The 18,639-nt window shown below is 41.0% G+C and overlaps 1 protein-coding gene across 1 annotated transcript in view; it reads right to left on the bottom strand.

Moving 5' to 3' along the window:
* Positions 1-3,423: 3,423 nt before the first annotated feature.
* The window catches only part of LOC139713931 (galactosylceramide sulfotransferase-like), a 62,285-nt gene continuing 47,069 nt past the window's right edge, over positions 3,424-18,639 (bottom strand). Inside the window, exon 2 of the mRNA XM_071625650.1 lies at positions 3,424-4,525. Within this exon, the coding sequence (XP_071481751.1) occupies positions 3,424-4,525 (1,102 nt within the window). The remainder of the gene's footprint in view (positions 4,526-18,639) is intronic.

Raw genomic sequence — 18,639 nt, 5'->3', positions numbered from 1 at the left:
AACTCCGCAGGTTCATTTCAGACACCTTGCTGTTCACACATAGGGAATACAAGTTCTAAATCTGATCGGGAGTGTCGAGATATTGCAATCAGAAGATCGCGATCGAGCTATCGGACGGATACTTGGACGGACGATTCGTGAGCCAGCGAGCCTTGCAAAAAGGCGCTCTCGCTCTTGCTAGCGCCAACAGTAGTGGGCGAAAGGAGTTCGTCACCTCCTCGCCGGTGGCTCGGCTCTAGCTCGCGTGGAGACCCTCTGCTCGCTTCACTTGCAATTGCTAAGGAGAGAGAGGGTGTTGACAACGCTTATCTATTAAAGAGTCACCCAAAAGCACAACATCAACTAATGACACTGACGCAAAAAGAAATAAAGGAAAACATTTTGTTTTTCTCCTATTATGATAACTTTCTGTGACTGGAAAGTCAGAGGTTTCATCTTTTTTTTCTTTTTTTTTTGAATTCCCTTGTGAGGTTCGTCAAAAGAACTGCAGGAGATGGGGGGGGGGGGTGTGACGATGGAGCTACAACACACCCTTGGTGTCATCAAAATGTCTGCTGAGTGAGGGGAAAATCACTACATGAGCAGCACCTTTGTTTGTGTATTTATTTGTGCGTGTGCTCAGTATGCTCAAATCAAACGAAGAAATAATATCAACGGCCCTGCCAAAAGTAAAAACCATGGAATAAATGAAGATCGGTCGTATCCATATTATGGCAAGTGCAGGCTGACATTTGTGCACAGCATGTTAAAAAACGAAAAAAAAAATGTCTTTGCAACTTGTGACGGCAGGCCACAATGACCGATTCGTATACTAGTACTATGAAGAGCGTCGAGAGGTCCCACGGGCATATGACGCGTAAAACATAATTCCTATCGCGTGTGAAGAGCAAAATATCTACCATACAACATTCTCGTGAAGAATCAGCATAATCTATGAGCTCTTCGCAGTAATTCAATCAGACATCTTGACGTGTTCGTGACGCAACAATAGCATCTACTACTGCGTACGTCATGTACGTACAAACACTTTAAGTACTTGTACTACCACATGGAAACAACAACAGCAGCTCAAAGGCAAATCAAGTCGGCAGCAATGAAACACGGCAAACGGCAACAAACCGCAACAAAAAGCACCTCTGGAAATCATGTCGATAGTCGCCAAGAGCTATACATTAATTGTTCCCCTCATTCAGCGTATGCACCATAACAATAATTTGGCCCTTAAAAAAGCGAGAAAAACATTAAAAAAACATGCAGTAGGTTCGAATCTCGTGACTAGCCATGGCTAATCAGCACGAGTATAAATCAATCCATCAATAAAATACAGCATTATCATGATTATGATCGTTGGTTATCCACCTTACATTCTGCCATGACTGCGTCAAAAGACTGTTCTGCATTTCTCAACGTTTCTACTACCAATATTTCGTGAAGCTCCGAAACAATGCTTTGACAGCAGCACAAAAGATCCAAGTTTGTCCCAAAGTCCAAAGGGAATAACACCTTATAATTACATGTATAGGGTTATTGCACCCATTTCTGGGGGCGGATCCAGGGCCCTATGTCATAAAAGATGTTAGGATAGCAACATTTGCTGGAATGGCAACTTCTAATAGCAACAGCCAATCAGGAAGCTGGATTCTTGTCATTACCATGACAATTGCCACTCTAGCAAGAGTTGCTTTCATATCAACTTTTCATGAAATGGGGCCCAGGAATTCCGTAAAGGGGAGGCGCCTTTACAAAATTAAAGCGGGAGCGCACGCGCCTCCATTTCATTCTATTTCTTTTGTTTTAACTAAAAAAAAAAAGGGGCGCCCCCTTCTGGATCCGCCACATTTACTACTTCCATATGAAAACGAACTCTCTCAAATATTTACGAGATAATGAGGTCAGGAAGGATGGTGCAACTATTATTATAAGGGGGTACTTGGTGAGCCTCGTAAACGTGTACCTCCTTGTAGTAACTAAAAGCAACCCACCAAGCACCGTCACACGGTGTCCAAATAAGAATTTAATTTTTTTTTTCCCTTACGCCAACTGAGGGACGCCTGATGAAATGGCTAAATAAGAATTCAGAGAGGGAATTCCCAAAAAAAAAATCAATTTCGAGCCGTGGAAGTTTCAGTAGGAAGGGATACAGAATACCATGGTAAGAAAGTTAATATGGAATTTCAACATTTTACAAGTGCAGAGTAGGGGATGATTTTCCCATTAGCTTGTGCATGAAAAACCATATAAAATCCCTGTTTTTGGTTAATGATATGGCAACTATTTCGAAACTACTGTAAAACCACCTGTACAAACCTGGAACGATTTGATTTGATATGAAGGATATTATATATTTTACTGTGAATTTACTTTAAAATCAGGAAAACTATTACCCCCTTCTGGGCAAGCCAAATGAAAACTCATGAGGTCATGATAATCATGATATTGCCACTTCTGCTCACGTAGATACGTAGTTTGGACAGCATAGGCCTATCATTCTTTCGACTTCACTATTTCCAACCATCCAAAAGGATGCTCAATTTTGATTAGTCTTTCGCTGCTCTGTTTGGTCATTGTACTTTAGTTATTTCTGTCAATGAGAAGATGATACGGAGTGCCACTGTATACACAGCAACTGTGAGCACGCTCAGCCGTGAGTGAAAAACAACTATATATAACAACAACAACAACCACAAAAGACTGAGGGTGATTAAATACAGACTGTCAAAGATGCACTGTAGCTCCAAAATTCATCTTATAATAAATGATATCTGGCTCGCCTTGCGAGTGGTTGTGTACACACAGGCAGCATGTTGCAAGCGAAAGAAAACGCATTTCTTAACACCACCCATTAATTCCCCCCCCCCTCCTCCAAATATTACTACGCCAGTGTACGCAGACATCTTCATTTTTTTTTTTTAAATGCAGCTTGCTCTTGGTAGGAGAATACACGAGAAGGAAACATCAAATGAAGTTTATTATTGCAACAATATAAGAACATGTATAGCAATGAACAGGATATCAACGTTATTTGAATCTTCATACCCTCGTCCATTAGACATAGTACGCTTTCTCTACTGGAACAAACAAAAAATTAATGACTTGAATGGCATGAACTACAATAAAGAATGCACGGTGTACGTGTTCTTCAGTGTTCTTTGGCATAGGACTCGTAGCTTTTAAAGCACTCGTTAAAAACAATCATATAAGATCTATGGCGTCTTCTGGAATGAACGCTACAAACTGTTCTTGCAGACCAGAAGCACATTCACATATCGCCTTCGAGGAAAACGGTCATTAACAACATGGAAGTGAATAGCGCCATCTTTTGTTGATCAGCCGGTTGCAATACGCACCTATTTTTTTTTTCCTTCTCCTTATTGGAATTCAGGAGGCAGATTATATCTGCACTACAATTTTCTTCAGCATGTTTCAGGAATGAAAGACAGAATAATACAGGTCTCGTAGATAAGCTAGAGAAAACTTGGACGAAACTTCTCCGTTCTCGCGCATGCGGTCCTGTATAAGTGACGTGTAACTGACGTCACCGCGTAGAATGTCTCTGCATCTTGCGCTCGCGTTCGATTTCGGTTTGTACCTCAATTCTCGCCCGTCATCGACTGTCGCTGTGAAATCGATGCACTCTTGTGTCACCTCAGTCTGCATGCGTTCGAACGTTGCAAGGTCCTTGTAAAAACTTGGCCCATATTCCTGGACCTTCTCCCAGAAAGTCCTGTTGAAACGCTCATAGAGTTTGGCGTCTGCGCAATTCCAACTTCGAATCTTCGTTCGAAGCTCGGGCGAGAGCGAATACCTGCGGCTGGGCACGCGCACACCGTTTGATAAGTAAAGAATATCGTCGAAATCCCAGCACAGGAGTTTTTTCAAGAGTAAGAGCGACTCGTGATAATATTCTGTGATCATCACGAGGTCGATCTCTTTGGCGAGTGTCTCGATCTTGTAATCGACCATGTATTCGTCGTCGTGGTACTTGTGGTCCAAGCCCAGGTCGAATAACTGTTGGTTTCGCATGGCCTGCCAATAGTAGTCGTAGGCTCTCATATTCAGGTACGTCCGTGGTTGCTTCATGAACTCTTCGATGGGTTGGTCGTACTTGCTGAGGCCAATTTTTTCCGCCACCCTGAAGTAGCTGAACGCCGACTCGAATTGCGCAACGGGTTCCCTGATGATTGTCACGTATTTGGCGTGATGCACCACGGCGTCCATTTCGGGCCGGTTGTAGCGAGCATGGTTTGTCAGCATGTCGAAACCGTCGCCAACGTTGGAGCAGTTTTTCGAAGACAGTGCCTCCTGGTCGGCGACGACGGAGCGATCAAAGAGGGAGTTTTCAGTGAGTATGTGTCCAGCCGGGCGGACGGCGAACGACAGGTTGTGGAGGTAGCCGAAACGCTCTAGGATGGAAGCTGTGGTGCTACTCGCCGTCTTGTGTGTCTTGACAAAGACTATACGACGCTGCTGAGAACACGTGCCGTTTGATGACATCACATTTCCCTCTTCCTTCGTTTGAATTGCCCTGGGCAAGATAAGAGATAGAAAGAACAAAACATTCAGACGTGACGTTATCTGGTCCCCATATCGTAAAAATCACACTATTAATCATATCTTAATGAGAGACATCATCAATGACCAAATTTCGGGCACATAAAGATAAAAGATAGGGGAAAATAATCAGACGTGACGTTATCTATGCCCATACTGTAAAAATCACACGATTAATATCTTAATAAGGGGCATCATGAATGACCAAATTTTGTACACATAAACCAAGAGGTCATGGTATAATAGACGACACTGACATTGCTGTCCGAACACGAAGTTTACTCTGCGCTTGTACGAGCTTATGTTCATGCGCGCATAGGGAAAGTCGATTTCGGCGATTTCGGCGGTGAGCGAAATATTCCATGAACTTTGTTCACCAATGTAGGTCACTTTCTTTGAACAAGGCAAGTGCCAAAATGTGTCTCGCTTATTCGCGTAGAAGAAATTAATGTTTTTCTAAATCCCGGAAGTTCATTGCCCCCGCCTATGACCTTTGACCTTGAGGTGACCTTCAACTCCCCAAGGGACATTTACCAGCCAAGTTTGGTCACAAACGGGCATATGCATCAAAAGTTATGAGCCATAATGGAAACCCGCCGTAGTGGGTTGTTAAAGTTCCTTGTATATGTCTGTATGTGACATGCTCCAACACTAGAATGTAGTACGCGACTGTGACATTATTGCATATGGATTCCAATATCCACTGATTTGATGCGGTATCGCTTGCAAGCTTTTTGCAGCGATGAGTTGTATCAAAGTGCTACGTGCACAAACTCATTCTAGAACGCCAGAATGCTCCAGTCTTTTTTATAGGACATTGTCACATCTATTTACACAACCAGTGACTTCCTTTGCAACTCATAGAATAATATACACTTACTCACGAGTATCCCCACGAGTATCAGATTTCATATGTCATCTTCATTGTTCAGAAAAACATAAATCTCGATTCAGTAGCGCCTTCGAAAAATTTCGACAATAGATTTCTATCTAAGTAGACAACATCTCCATAATTACAAAAACAATAATGGATTCATATCAGATCTCGTTGGGAAGGATGCAGTCATAGGCCTTTACGATGTATTCTAGGACATGGCAGTATATAAATTTCTTGTTAAGTATGACACTTCCATTATAGAGATAGCGTTATGATCGGAGCCGATCGTTCCCATCACCCCCTCCCCCATAAAAAAAAGATAATGATCAGCACTAAGTTAATGACTAGTATACGCAAATATTCCTGAGGTGCTGTGATTGCACGGTGCTGTAACCGAAATGGAATCTAATCCAGATGAAACTATGAGCAACCATAGGCATACTCTTAAGGAAATAACAATCAGCCAGTGAAACAACAACCCATTGTCTATGTCATCAATGATCGCGAAAGTCCCGAGCCTTGTTTCAAGATAACATGGGAACTAGATCAAGCTAAACAATGAACCACAGTTCGGACAGATTCATGTCAGCTCTAGCCGGAAAGAATACATAGACATTTACGATGTATTGTGAACATGACAACATGGTCGCAAGGTATTATTCCCAAAATTGCATGGTACAAACAGTTCGTAACTTCTGAGGACTGATTGGTACCTAAATTTTCCAAAGATCAGTCGACTTGAACTTAGGATGATTTTAGAGCTTAATGAAGTAGGCCCTAGGGAGTTTTGGTATTTGCATTGTAGGTATGATGGAACACAGCAACAGTAACCCACAGTGCAATAAAACATGCTGATCTGTGACACGAAGACGCCGTAATGAGAAGCATGGTTATTGGTCACAATTATCATTACTCTCGAGGTTCAAGTCTCGGTGTGTTTGAGTTTGGTTTGTTTGGGATTGTTTATCGGTGTAATGGCAGAAGGACTCCTGTTAGAATGAAATCAGCAGGTATACAACAATGCTGTTAAATTGTCATGACCCGAATGACATCCATCATCAAACCAAAAGACTCTAAGAAATATGTCTGGGAGTTCGGAGGACAGAACAATAGTGGAATGTTTAAAATCTTTGATAACCATCGGAACACGATTCCACAATACCGCGTCCGTTATTCGCCAGCCGTTATCGCGTCTAGACCGTTTAGACGTCACAGTTTAGAGAGAGTGGGTATTGCATAGCCTTGTCTTAAGACTGCAACGAGTATCTATCCATCTATACATCTAAGAAAGGCACCCATTAGTTTACTTGCAAAGTGCTGTTGTCGTCTGCAGCACAGTAGCCTGTGATCTGTGAGAAGACTTTCTATACGACCTCGGGGAGTCATGCCTCCCTACTGGCGTCTTCTCGGCTTTCCTTAAGCTGCGCGTGAATTCAGTGGGAGATCTGACCTCCCATATTGGGTCACGCCATTCATTCATTCTTCATTCATTCATTCATTCATTCATTCATTCATTCATTCATTCATTCATTCATCCATTCATTCATTCATTCATTCATTCATTCATTCATTCATTCATTCATTCATTCATTCATTCATTCATTCATTCATTCATATTCATTTACTCACTCATTGATTTATTTTCCATCTCCAACTTGATAAAACACAATTAGATACGTGATATCAGTTAAGTTCCATACATTATACACTCGACTCGTGAACGCATTCGTGTGAGAAGTGTATGTGTGATGTGTATCTCTCAAACACCATGGGGAGGCAAATTAATTCATTTTTCTTTTCTTCTGATCAATCACACGTGAATGCTGCTTCCGCCACCGAGTGATGGCCTTTTATCTTCTTCTTTTCCCCACAAGTCTGTAACAAGTGAAACGAGGCTTTACTGCGTACGCCCATTTCCCATTTACACCAACTGTTATCATGCATGGTTACCGCAATTAGCCTGCGGCTGAGATCACTAGAGCACGGAGATTTACATAATTGCATCTCCAGTATTTTGCCGACAACAGGTAACAAAGACATTACAACGACCACTTCTGTCGGGAGAAGATTATTCTGCACTTGATCAAGAATGTAGAAGTGACACCGGTCTCCTAGCAATGTTTACGGGAGGAGGTGACCTTCCGAGCAGAAAATTTGACGGCAGAAGTTTTATCCCTGCTCCGTAAATGAACGCAACTTAATGAATAACTAGAAATGTCGCTATGGCGACTGGTGTGCCTCCGCCATAATATATGGTTCTCCAAATACGTCTATACAATGTACAATGTCTTTACAATGTGTGATGACAGTTTCACGTAATTGGCAAAATACTAAAATTACAGATTTGTCACAAATGTGCTGAATATTCACTTTCCTTGAATGGCTAAATTGTCCAAGAGTGTAGGTATTTGGCAGGTTGAGGATTTTACTTGACTTTTGACCCTTTTATAAGTTTATGCATGAGTAATCTTCAAGGTATGGAGAAAAAGTGCAATTTTAACATTAAATGGTAAAGTAGTAGCACGTAAACCTGGCCTTTGACCCATTACCTTTGACTTCATGATGATACCTTGAGTCATTTTCGAGATACGGAGGAAGAAGTGAAATTTAGCACTTTCATTTGACCTTTGACCCCTTGAACTTTGACATTTTGGCAACAAATTTTCAAGAGAATCTCTATTGAGTAATACATGTATATATTAAGTTTCAAGAAAAATCCTGCTGGCATTGAGTAGATATGAGGGAAGAAGTGACCCCCTGACCTGTGACCCCGAATTCTTATAATCACTCTTAGTCAGTACATGCATATACACTAAGTTCCAAATAAGATACTATTACACCATATGCGAGATATGGAGAAAAAACATGACATTTAAACATTTTGCCTTGACCTTTGATCTTTAACCTCATGACCTGAAACTCTCTCGGGAGAGCAGTATACATTAACTGTGAAGAAAAAACATAAAGGCATTGCGTGGATATGGGGGAAATAGTGAAATTTTGAGCATTTGACCTTGACCTTTGACCTTGAGGATGTGCACCTAACAGTTGATAGGCACAACTTTGCCCACTCATACACATAGATGCCAAGTGTCAGTAGGATACCTCGAAAGATTTTTTTTTTTTTTCAAAGTTACGCTGTCCACAAAATTGATTACGGATGGACGGACGGACGACCCGAAAACATAATTTGTGGCGAAGGCATAAAAATCCCCCAAACAGAACGGCATCTGAAATTTCTTGGTTATTGCTTACAAACTACAAAGCATTTTTTTTTCTTTTGTAAAACTTTGATGTTTCACCAGCTTTTAGCGTAGCACAGTAACATCGATCGTCACCACGTATGAAAATTATATGATCTCATCTCCTAGGCCTATATAGCCGCCTCATTAAACATAATATTTCAGAGTAATGTTTTACTTTTATATCCTGGTACAAGTCTACTACTATCTGACTTGATTATTAATTGGTAACTTAAATAACTCAACAAAAGGGAAATGAGTGGAATTTGGCAGGCAGGTCGATGAGAGATTAAATTTGTGGGGCTATGATCTGAAAATACATGAAAACATTAAAAAGAAATGTCCGGATAACAGAGAATCCGGACAATCGATGGCCGGATAATCGAGGTCTTACTGTAATTCATATAGGAACGGCGAACACGTCGAATCTCGATTGAACCAAACACAAAGTTAAAAGAAAGTACTTAATACAGTATAGCATCTTGTTGTGAATGACTCAGGGGTAAGAACAGTCTTTATCTTTTCTATAGTCTGCACATGCTACGTTGTATGGCTTCAAAATGATAATGATACTCAGGAAAAAATTTTGATGTTCATTAGTGTGGTTTCAATCTTTTGGGATAGGGCAATCTGTCGATATATTAGAGAAATACAACTGGAATAAAGTGTACATAGTGTAAATAACCCTTTTACACATGTTTTTCAAGGTGGGTATAGGGTAATGTCGAAGATATTTCAAATTCGACGAAATCCTAAGGTTTTACATAAGAGAAAGCTTTGTAAAACGCATAATACGAGGAAATTATTTGAATAAACAATTACTGTCAAAACCACACGGCCAATATAAATTCCTCAAGTCGCCATAAATTGATTCCTTGTGCATTGATCACAGTGCCATATAGCCATCGGTCAGTAGTAAGCTTTCATCAGTTGTTTGTCTTAGTCAATAGTATGTCTGTATTAAAAAAAAAATGGTCTCAGTATCCACGCAAAATGCATATCTCCTTTAATGTCCAAACGGTGAATGGTTCACGGTACAAAATCCATTCTGGGTACCTACATGTACCAAAAAAAAAAAAAAACAAAAAAAACCGCACACAGTTAACGTGTCGAAGAAATGCAAATAAGAATTGCAAATAGATATACCTCTTCAGAATCAGACAACCATTATTAACACCTTACTGTACATGTCAAAGAACCACCACAGCAAAGTACGCCAGACTATAATGACCGCCGCCGATGTCTGCATGTGACTGCGAATATCCGATGAACAAAAAGACAAAGCCAGAGTCAGCATTCCCCCCCGAATTGACTTCCACTATAAGGTCTGTCAATTATCTTTCCAATACTGAGCACTGTACAAATTGCACACCATGCTCAAGTTGGACTAAATCAAACATTATGTTCACATTTCCTATCTACCTGAATTTAAACCTGGCTACATTTTCTTCCCGTTTACATGGAAAATGAAAAAAAAAATGACACGTATTCCTCGAATCAAATTAGTGTAGTCCTCTAATGACCTAGCAACGATGGCAGCGGGGAAAGTGATTTTATAGTAAATGTTGCTTCCTGTTGATGAACAAAGAAATATGCTTTTGTATCCTTGTGCTGCCAAATGAGCGAGTTGTTACATGATGACATCAACGCCTCTTGGAATTTACTCATTCAGCTGCGAAAATATGATTTTGGTGAAAAAACGCGACACTTTAAAATGACATAAGCTCGATCCTGTTATCTATTTGATTTTGAAGAAACTATAACGCTGTTTGTCTGAATTTGTTGTGGAATTGCCCTGTTGGCATCTGATTGCCTTAAATTTGCCACGATCAGATGAGTAATGACGTTTGGGTCATATCGATGATGATGATGACGATGATGATGACGATGGTAATGACAATAGATGCCATGATGACTTCTTGCTGCTAATACAAACAAATAATACAATGACGATGTACTGATTGCGATATATCAAAATGATGGATAGCTCTGACGTCAAAAATTATGCAAAACAGAAATACACATTTCACTCTTGGCTTTCGACCTTGAGTCCCATTACAGGGAACTAGGGCTATTCCTGCGAAGCAAATATTGATTCCCTTCTGAAAAAAAAAAGAATGTAAGCTGATCCTCTTGCTCAGTCCTGTCTCCCATTTCCTTGACGACATGTCTTTTAATTTTCTCGTCATCCTTTGTCTCTTTCTCGCCATGCGATTCTCGTCTCCTTCATGGTAATGTAGTCTGGCTCTCACGAAAGCGTGTCTTCGGGACACGGCCCTGCGCTGCCCCCTGTGAAAAGAGTACGAGTAATCGATCCGCTCAACCAACCTTAATCTCGCTCGCCGACTGCAAACGGGTACGGACCTCAAAGGACGACTGCGCACAGGTTTGTGATACAAGCTCTCTCCTTGTCATGTGCATAAATGATGCTGTACTTTAATCACGTGATTCCTCAAAGTCGTCAAGCACTGCTGCACGGCATGCTGGATATCGCAAAAGTATTACATAAATAATATGACAGGTGTTCATGTCCCCATAGATGACAGAAAATTATATTAGATTAGAACAAGGCTTGCGGTAAAACATTTTACAAAATTAAAGGTGTTCTTTCAAGAACGATTACACTCTTACGTCACTTTTTGTGGATAAGAAAATGCCGCTTGTATTTTTTGAGCACGCGCGCTTTGCCTTTTATGCTTTCTCCTTTACAAACGAATAAACTGAGTCAAAAAATTCTCATACATGTATTCAAGTTTGTATTAGGTGCTGAGCTGAAGGAGTTACATTCATCTGGTGTGACGTAATAGACAAAACCTCTACCTGTAATGTTATCATATCGGCACACCAGCGCGTTAGGCACGTCAGATGAACACCTCGTGAACGCTGAAGTTGTTTTGAATATCAAAATATGCTGTGTATTTGTTGGCGATTCGAAAATATCAGGGACGACTAAGTATTTCTGAGGTGGTTTGGATCTACAACATTTTGAACAAGAGCCAGGTATATCAAGACCATCACGCATCTTCACTTGCGATGGGACAGAAGAAATGCTTACAGGGAATCAAAGTTTCATTTTTCCTGTGCCGCTACAAACCTAGGTAGAATATTAAAAAATGCCATCTTAAAAGCACAGTTTGACAAGATTTCTAGGGTGAAAATCTGTCTATAATCATTCATTTTATCAAAGTGAAGCTATATCGTGATGCAGTTAAAGGCATTGAAGTAACAAGTCCCTGTGTGACTGGATTTGCCATACATCGATTTCGCAAAGACAGTAGTGGTGTAGCATACACACCTCCTGTTGTTAACACGGTCCTTAGTCCATAGATAACGTGATAGTTACAACATACGTTTTAGTAGGAATCTGCTTGGGTGTTTCGTCAATCATTAGTAGAACGTTGTTATAGGCCCATATGGGAGGAAAAGTTAATGTGTCACATTGTTTTCTTACTCATCGTGAGTCATCACAATTAATAATGTTAGGTAACGTCTATTAAGGGGAAATTCCGTCCTGATATCATCTTGCTTTGAATGAAAACAGAATAGTAAGAGAAAATCAGTGAAAATTTGTGGGCAAAATCAGACACATGAAAAGTGTGTGTATAAGATGTAATAGACGCATGCACGCACACACACACGTTCTGAACTATAACAGTTTCAGACAATTCTGTGTAACGGAGTCAATCGTTAAGCAGCTCTCCATTTGCTTTTGTACAGAAAATTTAACCTTTTTTTCATTTTTCCTCAAATATTTGGGCACAGACAGAACGTATCCGCTATGGAAGGCGTGCCAAAACGTATTACTCTTATCATTTTACCAAAAAATGGACTGAAGATTTGTTCTTCACTTTCGGGAAAAGAAAGAAAGAAAATCGGCGAGTTTTGTGTACAAATCGAATGGAGAGGTGCTCAACACACATACGTCACACACAGGTGCTACTTTGTCTTACTCTTTTAAGCTGTTACAGTTCATAACTTGTGTGTGTGTGTGTGTGTGTGTGTGTGTGTGTGTGTGTGCCCGATTTCCCCACACTTTCTTTGATGTGCTGCTCCGATTTTTTTTTCTGTTTTTATACCAATCAACATATTATCATCAGGATGGAATTTTCCTTGACGTATTTTTCGTGAAGAGGATTTCCTTCGGTTATCAAGCACGACATGAAGATCTAAACGGTGTCACGTTTTAATCATCTTCAGTACACTCCCCTAAAGATGTGCGATGAAAATACCTCGGCGATGTTTTGATTGCAACCCCCCCCCCCCGAAAATAGAGCAACCCCAAAAACCAAACAACAACAACAAAACAAAACAGAACAAAACAAAACAAACAAAACTTAAACATCACGACAAAATCCGTATACCAATGCATGAGATTGCACAGAAAGTGACAAACTCGAGAGGTTCGGATTCAGAGAAGCGGAAACTGACATCGAAAAGCTTCATGAATTATGTGCGACGGGCAGGCCTGACCGTCATGTGAAATGTGAGTGACCAGGTCACCGTTTCTCACATCAGTCGCTTTCATGGGTGCATGAACCCTATTCTAGTGTACAAAATGGTCCGATGGGGAGGCGGATACTACAACGAATGGTCGCGTAAAGTCAATTGGTACATGCGACGATTCGTTATACGATTATGACTCGAAGTGGTTCATCTATCTCTGTCACGTCGCATGACGTTTGCAACATGTTTAGATCAGCATGACCCTCATCGCGTGTCAACATCAGTTGTGTTGCACGCTGTACTATTCTGTTTTTCAGTATAGTTTCTTTCGCGGTATTATGCCGCCTACCCACAAAGACTATCTGAGAGGAATGGATATACTAGTAATGTTATTTAATTATCCTACGGTAAAAATATTATGGGCACATTGTGAAGTATCTTATTTCGTTTTTTATGGTCTCTACACAATTTACATATGCTTGGGTGATAGGGCGAACGGCTCAAAGCAGAATCCTGCAGTACACGGTGATTAATTTTGAAGTGCAGTTTTATTATTCTCCTTCGAAAGAAATATTTTACTATTAAACTGGCTCCCTTTAAAAACAATATTTTTTTATGTTTGTGGGGTCTTAAATGTATACTACTACAATATTGCACATATCATTAGATGCTAACAGTGATGTTTTCAGATAACATGTAGGCCTATCGCTGAAAAACATAATAGATATACCCGATATTCATCGAACAAAGACACGATCTTGTATCTAGTGATTTAATGTAAATACAAAATACTATAACAGACATGAATAGATACATGCCATTGAAACTATTTTACTCTTTAGACTTAGAAGTTTAAATCAAAGAAATATTCTATTTCACGTGCACTTTGTGTAAACCAGGAGGAACATATTCTATTACTTTTAAATCTCAACTCAATCATCAATTACATTATTATATTAGCCACGTTTCCTTAAGTATACTTCCATTCTGTTAATAAAAGGGTGTACTTTGTGTACCATGTGGTTCTTCTCTTTTTTTTCTAGCATCACAATATTTGCCAATGTAAATAATATGTGAATCATTGTATGTTGACCATTTATGATTGATCATACACAGACAATATCTTACCCGTTTGTGATCAAGGACCGAAGTCTATTAACAATAGTAGCTAGCAGAAACATATTTTCAAAGGGAAAAATCCTCCCTAGATGTGAAAAGCAACAGATTCATTATTTGATTTTAACGATTATCTTCGTTCTATTATATCGAACATTCACTTGAATACTAGCAATATACTTGCAAACAGACCTTGGAATAAGTTGTAACGAGATGTTAGGTTTTCGATAAAACAGAAAGACTGCGTCGACTCCGTATTCAATATTATTATCCAGTGTGCTGTCCCTGACAATTTAACTTTATTAACCGCACTCGGAATCTTCAACAACTTCAAGAACTTGAACTGTTACCAACTCTTTAAAATTCTTTTTGAACTTCACCAGAACATTTCTTCAATTGGAATGACTAACGTAGTTTATTTTCTCCAGAAGCATTCCACTGTATTACGTCAGAGACGTTTATGCAAATAGGTATTTGCATGATTTTATAGGTTACCAAACGCTCTTGGATGAGGGATCAAAAAGCCGTCACTATCTGGCAACAACCTTCCTGTTTATAATGCACTGCCATTTTACACACGAATATCCTCATCACATAGGGTTACCATGGGAAGGTCAAAGGTTGTCAGAAATGTGCCCGAAGGCTGTACATGAGAATACTGATCTACGATACCGATCGACATCCCAACAGGAGATTTACCTGAAAAAAAAATGCAATCGCTCGCAACAAGGCTCGTCATTCTCGTATTACGATGGGGATTATAATCATGGAGCTACTAATTAGTAGCTCCATGGTATAATATAGGACGGAAGCATCCATATTATATAAACGATGTATGATGAGATTGGCTTCAAGCAAGGCTACTATGTATGTGCAGCGACCGGCGCCTCGTGTCAATCAACTCCAGTTCAGGCGGTATCGAAGGCGTGACGATTCGAGAAATTGGGTGTCGCGTTCCGTCCTCAGCATCGGCGGTGGCGCTGAAAGCATAATTTGCTTATCTGTGCTCCATATCTACAGTGAGTACTAGAATATCCGCTCCTCAACAAAGAGGTTAAAGCATTTATATACAGCAAAGCATTTTTTTTTTTGGGGGGGGGGGTGGGGATGGTGGTCTAGGTCGGGATGGATCTTGCATTTTGTTTTGCCTTTTTTTTTTAGGTGAGATTGATCATGTTATTTCCGAAATTTCAGAACATTTTACTTACAAACACCTTCACTCACAGAGACAAAATTAATCGATAACAGGGCACCGAAGATGTCTTAACAGATGCATTTCCTATGAGAAAGTACTGGAGGAATGAAATCACTTAATTTTATCAACTTTACATTACAAACCTGAAGGTCTGATCAACGTCTGACGGATCCATCTTTATTTTTGTTGAAGTTTGTGATGTTTCTTTCTATGCTTCTAGTTATCAGCCGTATAATGATCACCAAGTGGAGACATGGTACGCTGTTAATAGTAACAATGGTGATGCATATGGTGAAACTGATTATTTTGACGATAGCACATAGCACAATGAGAGCATGAATCATTGATGATATAAGCAACATTAGTATTGAGATGGTACTGTTATTCAATTATCATCAAAACAATCAAACTAATAATACCGTATCTGTAAAGCTGTTATCTATAAACATGATCAATGCGCATCTGTGACACTTCTCCCAACTGTATCTCATGTCCGGCTTGATTGCTGAACAACTCAGGCCTCGATCGGCTGCCGACGTACATTTTGAATTAAAAACATGCTGTAAATGTAGACAAGGAGAAGCACTTGACGACAGATGGTGTCTATCGGTATTGAACATCAATCTTTATTGCTCATTAAAGTACTTAAAACGGCTGAAATTCTCTTGAGGTGGAGAAGAGTTTGATAACGATCGTAAATTGAATCAAATCCCACCTCAATTAAAGGCCGAGGGGAGATAAGTCAGCGCTCGTAGGTCTTTCCCCGTAGTTCTAGACAGTTTGGCGTCACAGATATACGGACCCTCAAATCGTCTCGTCATCTGTCAGCCCCACAAAATAAATCATGGTAATTACGCGACGCGCCCTGAAATGAGGTTAGACAAACGTTCGTCCCGCACTGGCGGGATGTATCGTAATGCCGGAGGGAGAGGTTCAGGAGGCAGTGAAAACACGTGTGAATGCCTGGTATGCTCCTCGTCCTCATCCTGCACAGTCCCAGTGATGAGCTGGGAAAGACTGTAAGATAACCGGGGAAATTCTCATACTGGGGATTTTCGTTCATGCCTCCCCAATATTATGGAGGAAGGGCCGGGGCCGGGACACAATTAAGGGAGGATGTGGATGGCGCAAGCTGCAATGATTTCAGAGTAATTAGAACCGGGTGCAGGTGAATGCGGAAGCTGCAAAATGCGAACTTCGTTGGGTTTTAATCCCGCCGCCGTTATGAGACGTACGCAGGATAGAAGTCCCATAAAATGAATCATTTATGGCTACCAAAGGATGGTACATTAAAGGGAACGTCTGTTATTCACAAGTACGAGGGGTGGATCTTTAACATTTCGTATCTGGCTTTCTCTCTCTCTCTCAGCTCTCTCTCACCTCCCTGACTGACTCTTGTTCGAAATGTTTCCGCAGAGCAGAGCTCGACTGGCGAGATAGATGCTGTCTTGTATGAACAGAAACTTGTGGTAGAGTGGCGTTAAATAAGGCTGCATTCCTGCTCCGTCACTCTTTGGGATCTTCTTTGCCTTGCTCCTGAAGTACGCCTTTGGCACAGCAACATAAAGGATCTGCCCTTACCTCAGATCAGATAACAGGCTGTTTAACCTTGCCCGCCTTAAAGCCACAACAAAAATACAGGAGGCTCTGATCAAAGACATGCTACTTGCAAACGATGTATGCTGTCGCAACCCATGTACAGCAGTAGTTCCATGCCCTAATGCATCGTTTCTCCCAGGTCTGCAAGGACTTTGGGCTGACTATCGGTCTGAAGAAGACGAACATCCTGGGACGGGGTGAAGAAGCGCCGCCATCCATTACTGTTGATGACTACGAGCTAAGAGCTGTGAACCAGCACACACCTACTTCGGGTCCACCGTCTGCAGCAACCTTTCCCTGGAGGAAGAGCTCGACAGGAGACTTGAAAAAGCAGCGAACATTCACTCGCCTCACCACACGAGTGTGGGAGAACACTGTACATTTAAGTCAGATCAAAGCCTGCAGAGTGTGCCTCCGTCCTTCACAAACTGCTCCACGACAGCAAGACGGTGACGACCTATAATGGCAATTAAGAGAAGAGAATAATCAGGGGACCTTCCATTTGAGGTGTATCTGTCGCATATCGATACTCTGCATCTCATGCGGAATGACAACGTACTGATCACCGAAGTCCATTTGTAACGTGCAGGCCTTCCAAGCATGTTCATCCCTCTCAGGCAACGCAGGCTTCGCTGGCTAATAGGCAACGTCCACCGTGTGGAGGATATGGCCGAATACCTAAAGACGTCTTCAATATAGACAACTGACAACTGGCAAGAGAGACACATGGCCGTCCTCTGCTGCCCTGCAGAGATGAGTCAAAGGGACTTGAAGGCTCTGAAGATCATCACAGAGCTGTGGGAGGAACTCGGCACTGGCCGCTGGAGCAGTAGCCTTGCTATGCGGCTGAAGTCAGGTGAAGGCTAAATGATGACTGTAGCGGAAGGGATCAGCGGACCTGCAGGAAAAACCGCTGCAATTGTGTCAACACAGATACGAGCCACACGTGCGACTTTTGTCATAAAGACTGTCACTCACGCATCGGCTTGTTCAGCCACAGACAGCGTGGTTCCAGCAGGAAAAGCAGCTAGGATTCATGTTCTGGTCTTCACAATCAGAAGGAGGCCTTTGTGGCACAACACACGCTGAAACTGTTACATGAGAGTCCAGGAGTTAATTTCCTGTTTCAATTTCATGAAAGTTTATCGGTGAAAGTTTAAGAGGCTACTCTATAGATAAAGAAGACCATAATTGTTATCATCATTACTATGATTATTATCACCTTTATTATCATTACTGCTTTTGCTGTTAATATCACCGTGAAGAGCAACTTACCACCATCCATCGCGGACCGAAAGGGGGGCATGTGATGGCTGGATCAAGCGATTCCTTTTGATCCTTGCAGTACAAAATGTACTGTCAGTTTTTTAATGACATATTGTCATTAGTGTGCTCACAAAGAACAAACACGCTGCAATTATATAATGCATTGCAAGCATTTGCATGTAAAGTATTTCACGAATGTTTAAATGTTATTGAAGAGGAGTGAAGATGAGAGGTGTCATGTCATTCGGCGCCATGATATTGACAAGTGTCATCAGACTACTTGTGACGTGGCTTTATTAACAGTGGCCAAGAACAATCGAGACTATCTAACGTCTAAGCGATCACTCCTC

The sequence above is a fragment of the Diadema antillarum genome, unplaced genomic scaffold (assembly GCF_040938485.1).
Source record: "Diadema antillarum isolate AM-2024a unplaced genomic scaffold, OU_Dant_1.0 seq00002098_RagTag, whole genome shotgun sequence".
Classification (NCBI taxonomy): Eukaryota; Metazoa; Echinodermata; class Echinoidea; order Diadematoida; family Diadematidae; genus Diadema; species Diadema antillarum.
The sequence above is the reverse complement of the archived record's forward strand: the minus strand, read 5'-3'. Positions and strand labels throughout refer to the sequence as shown.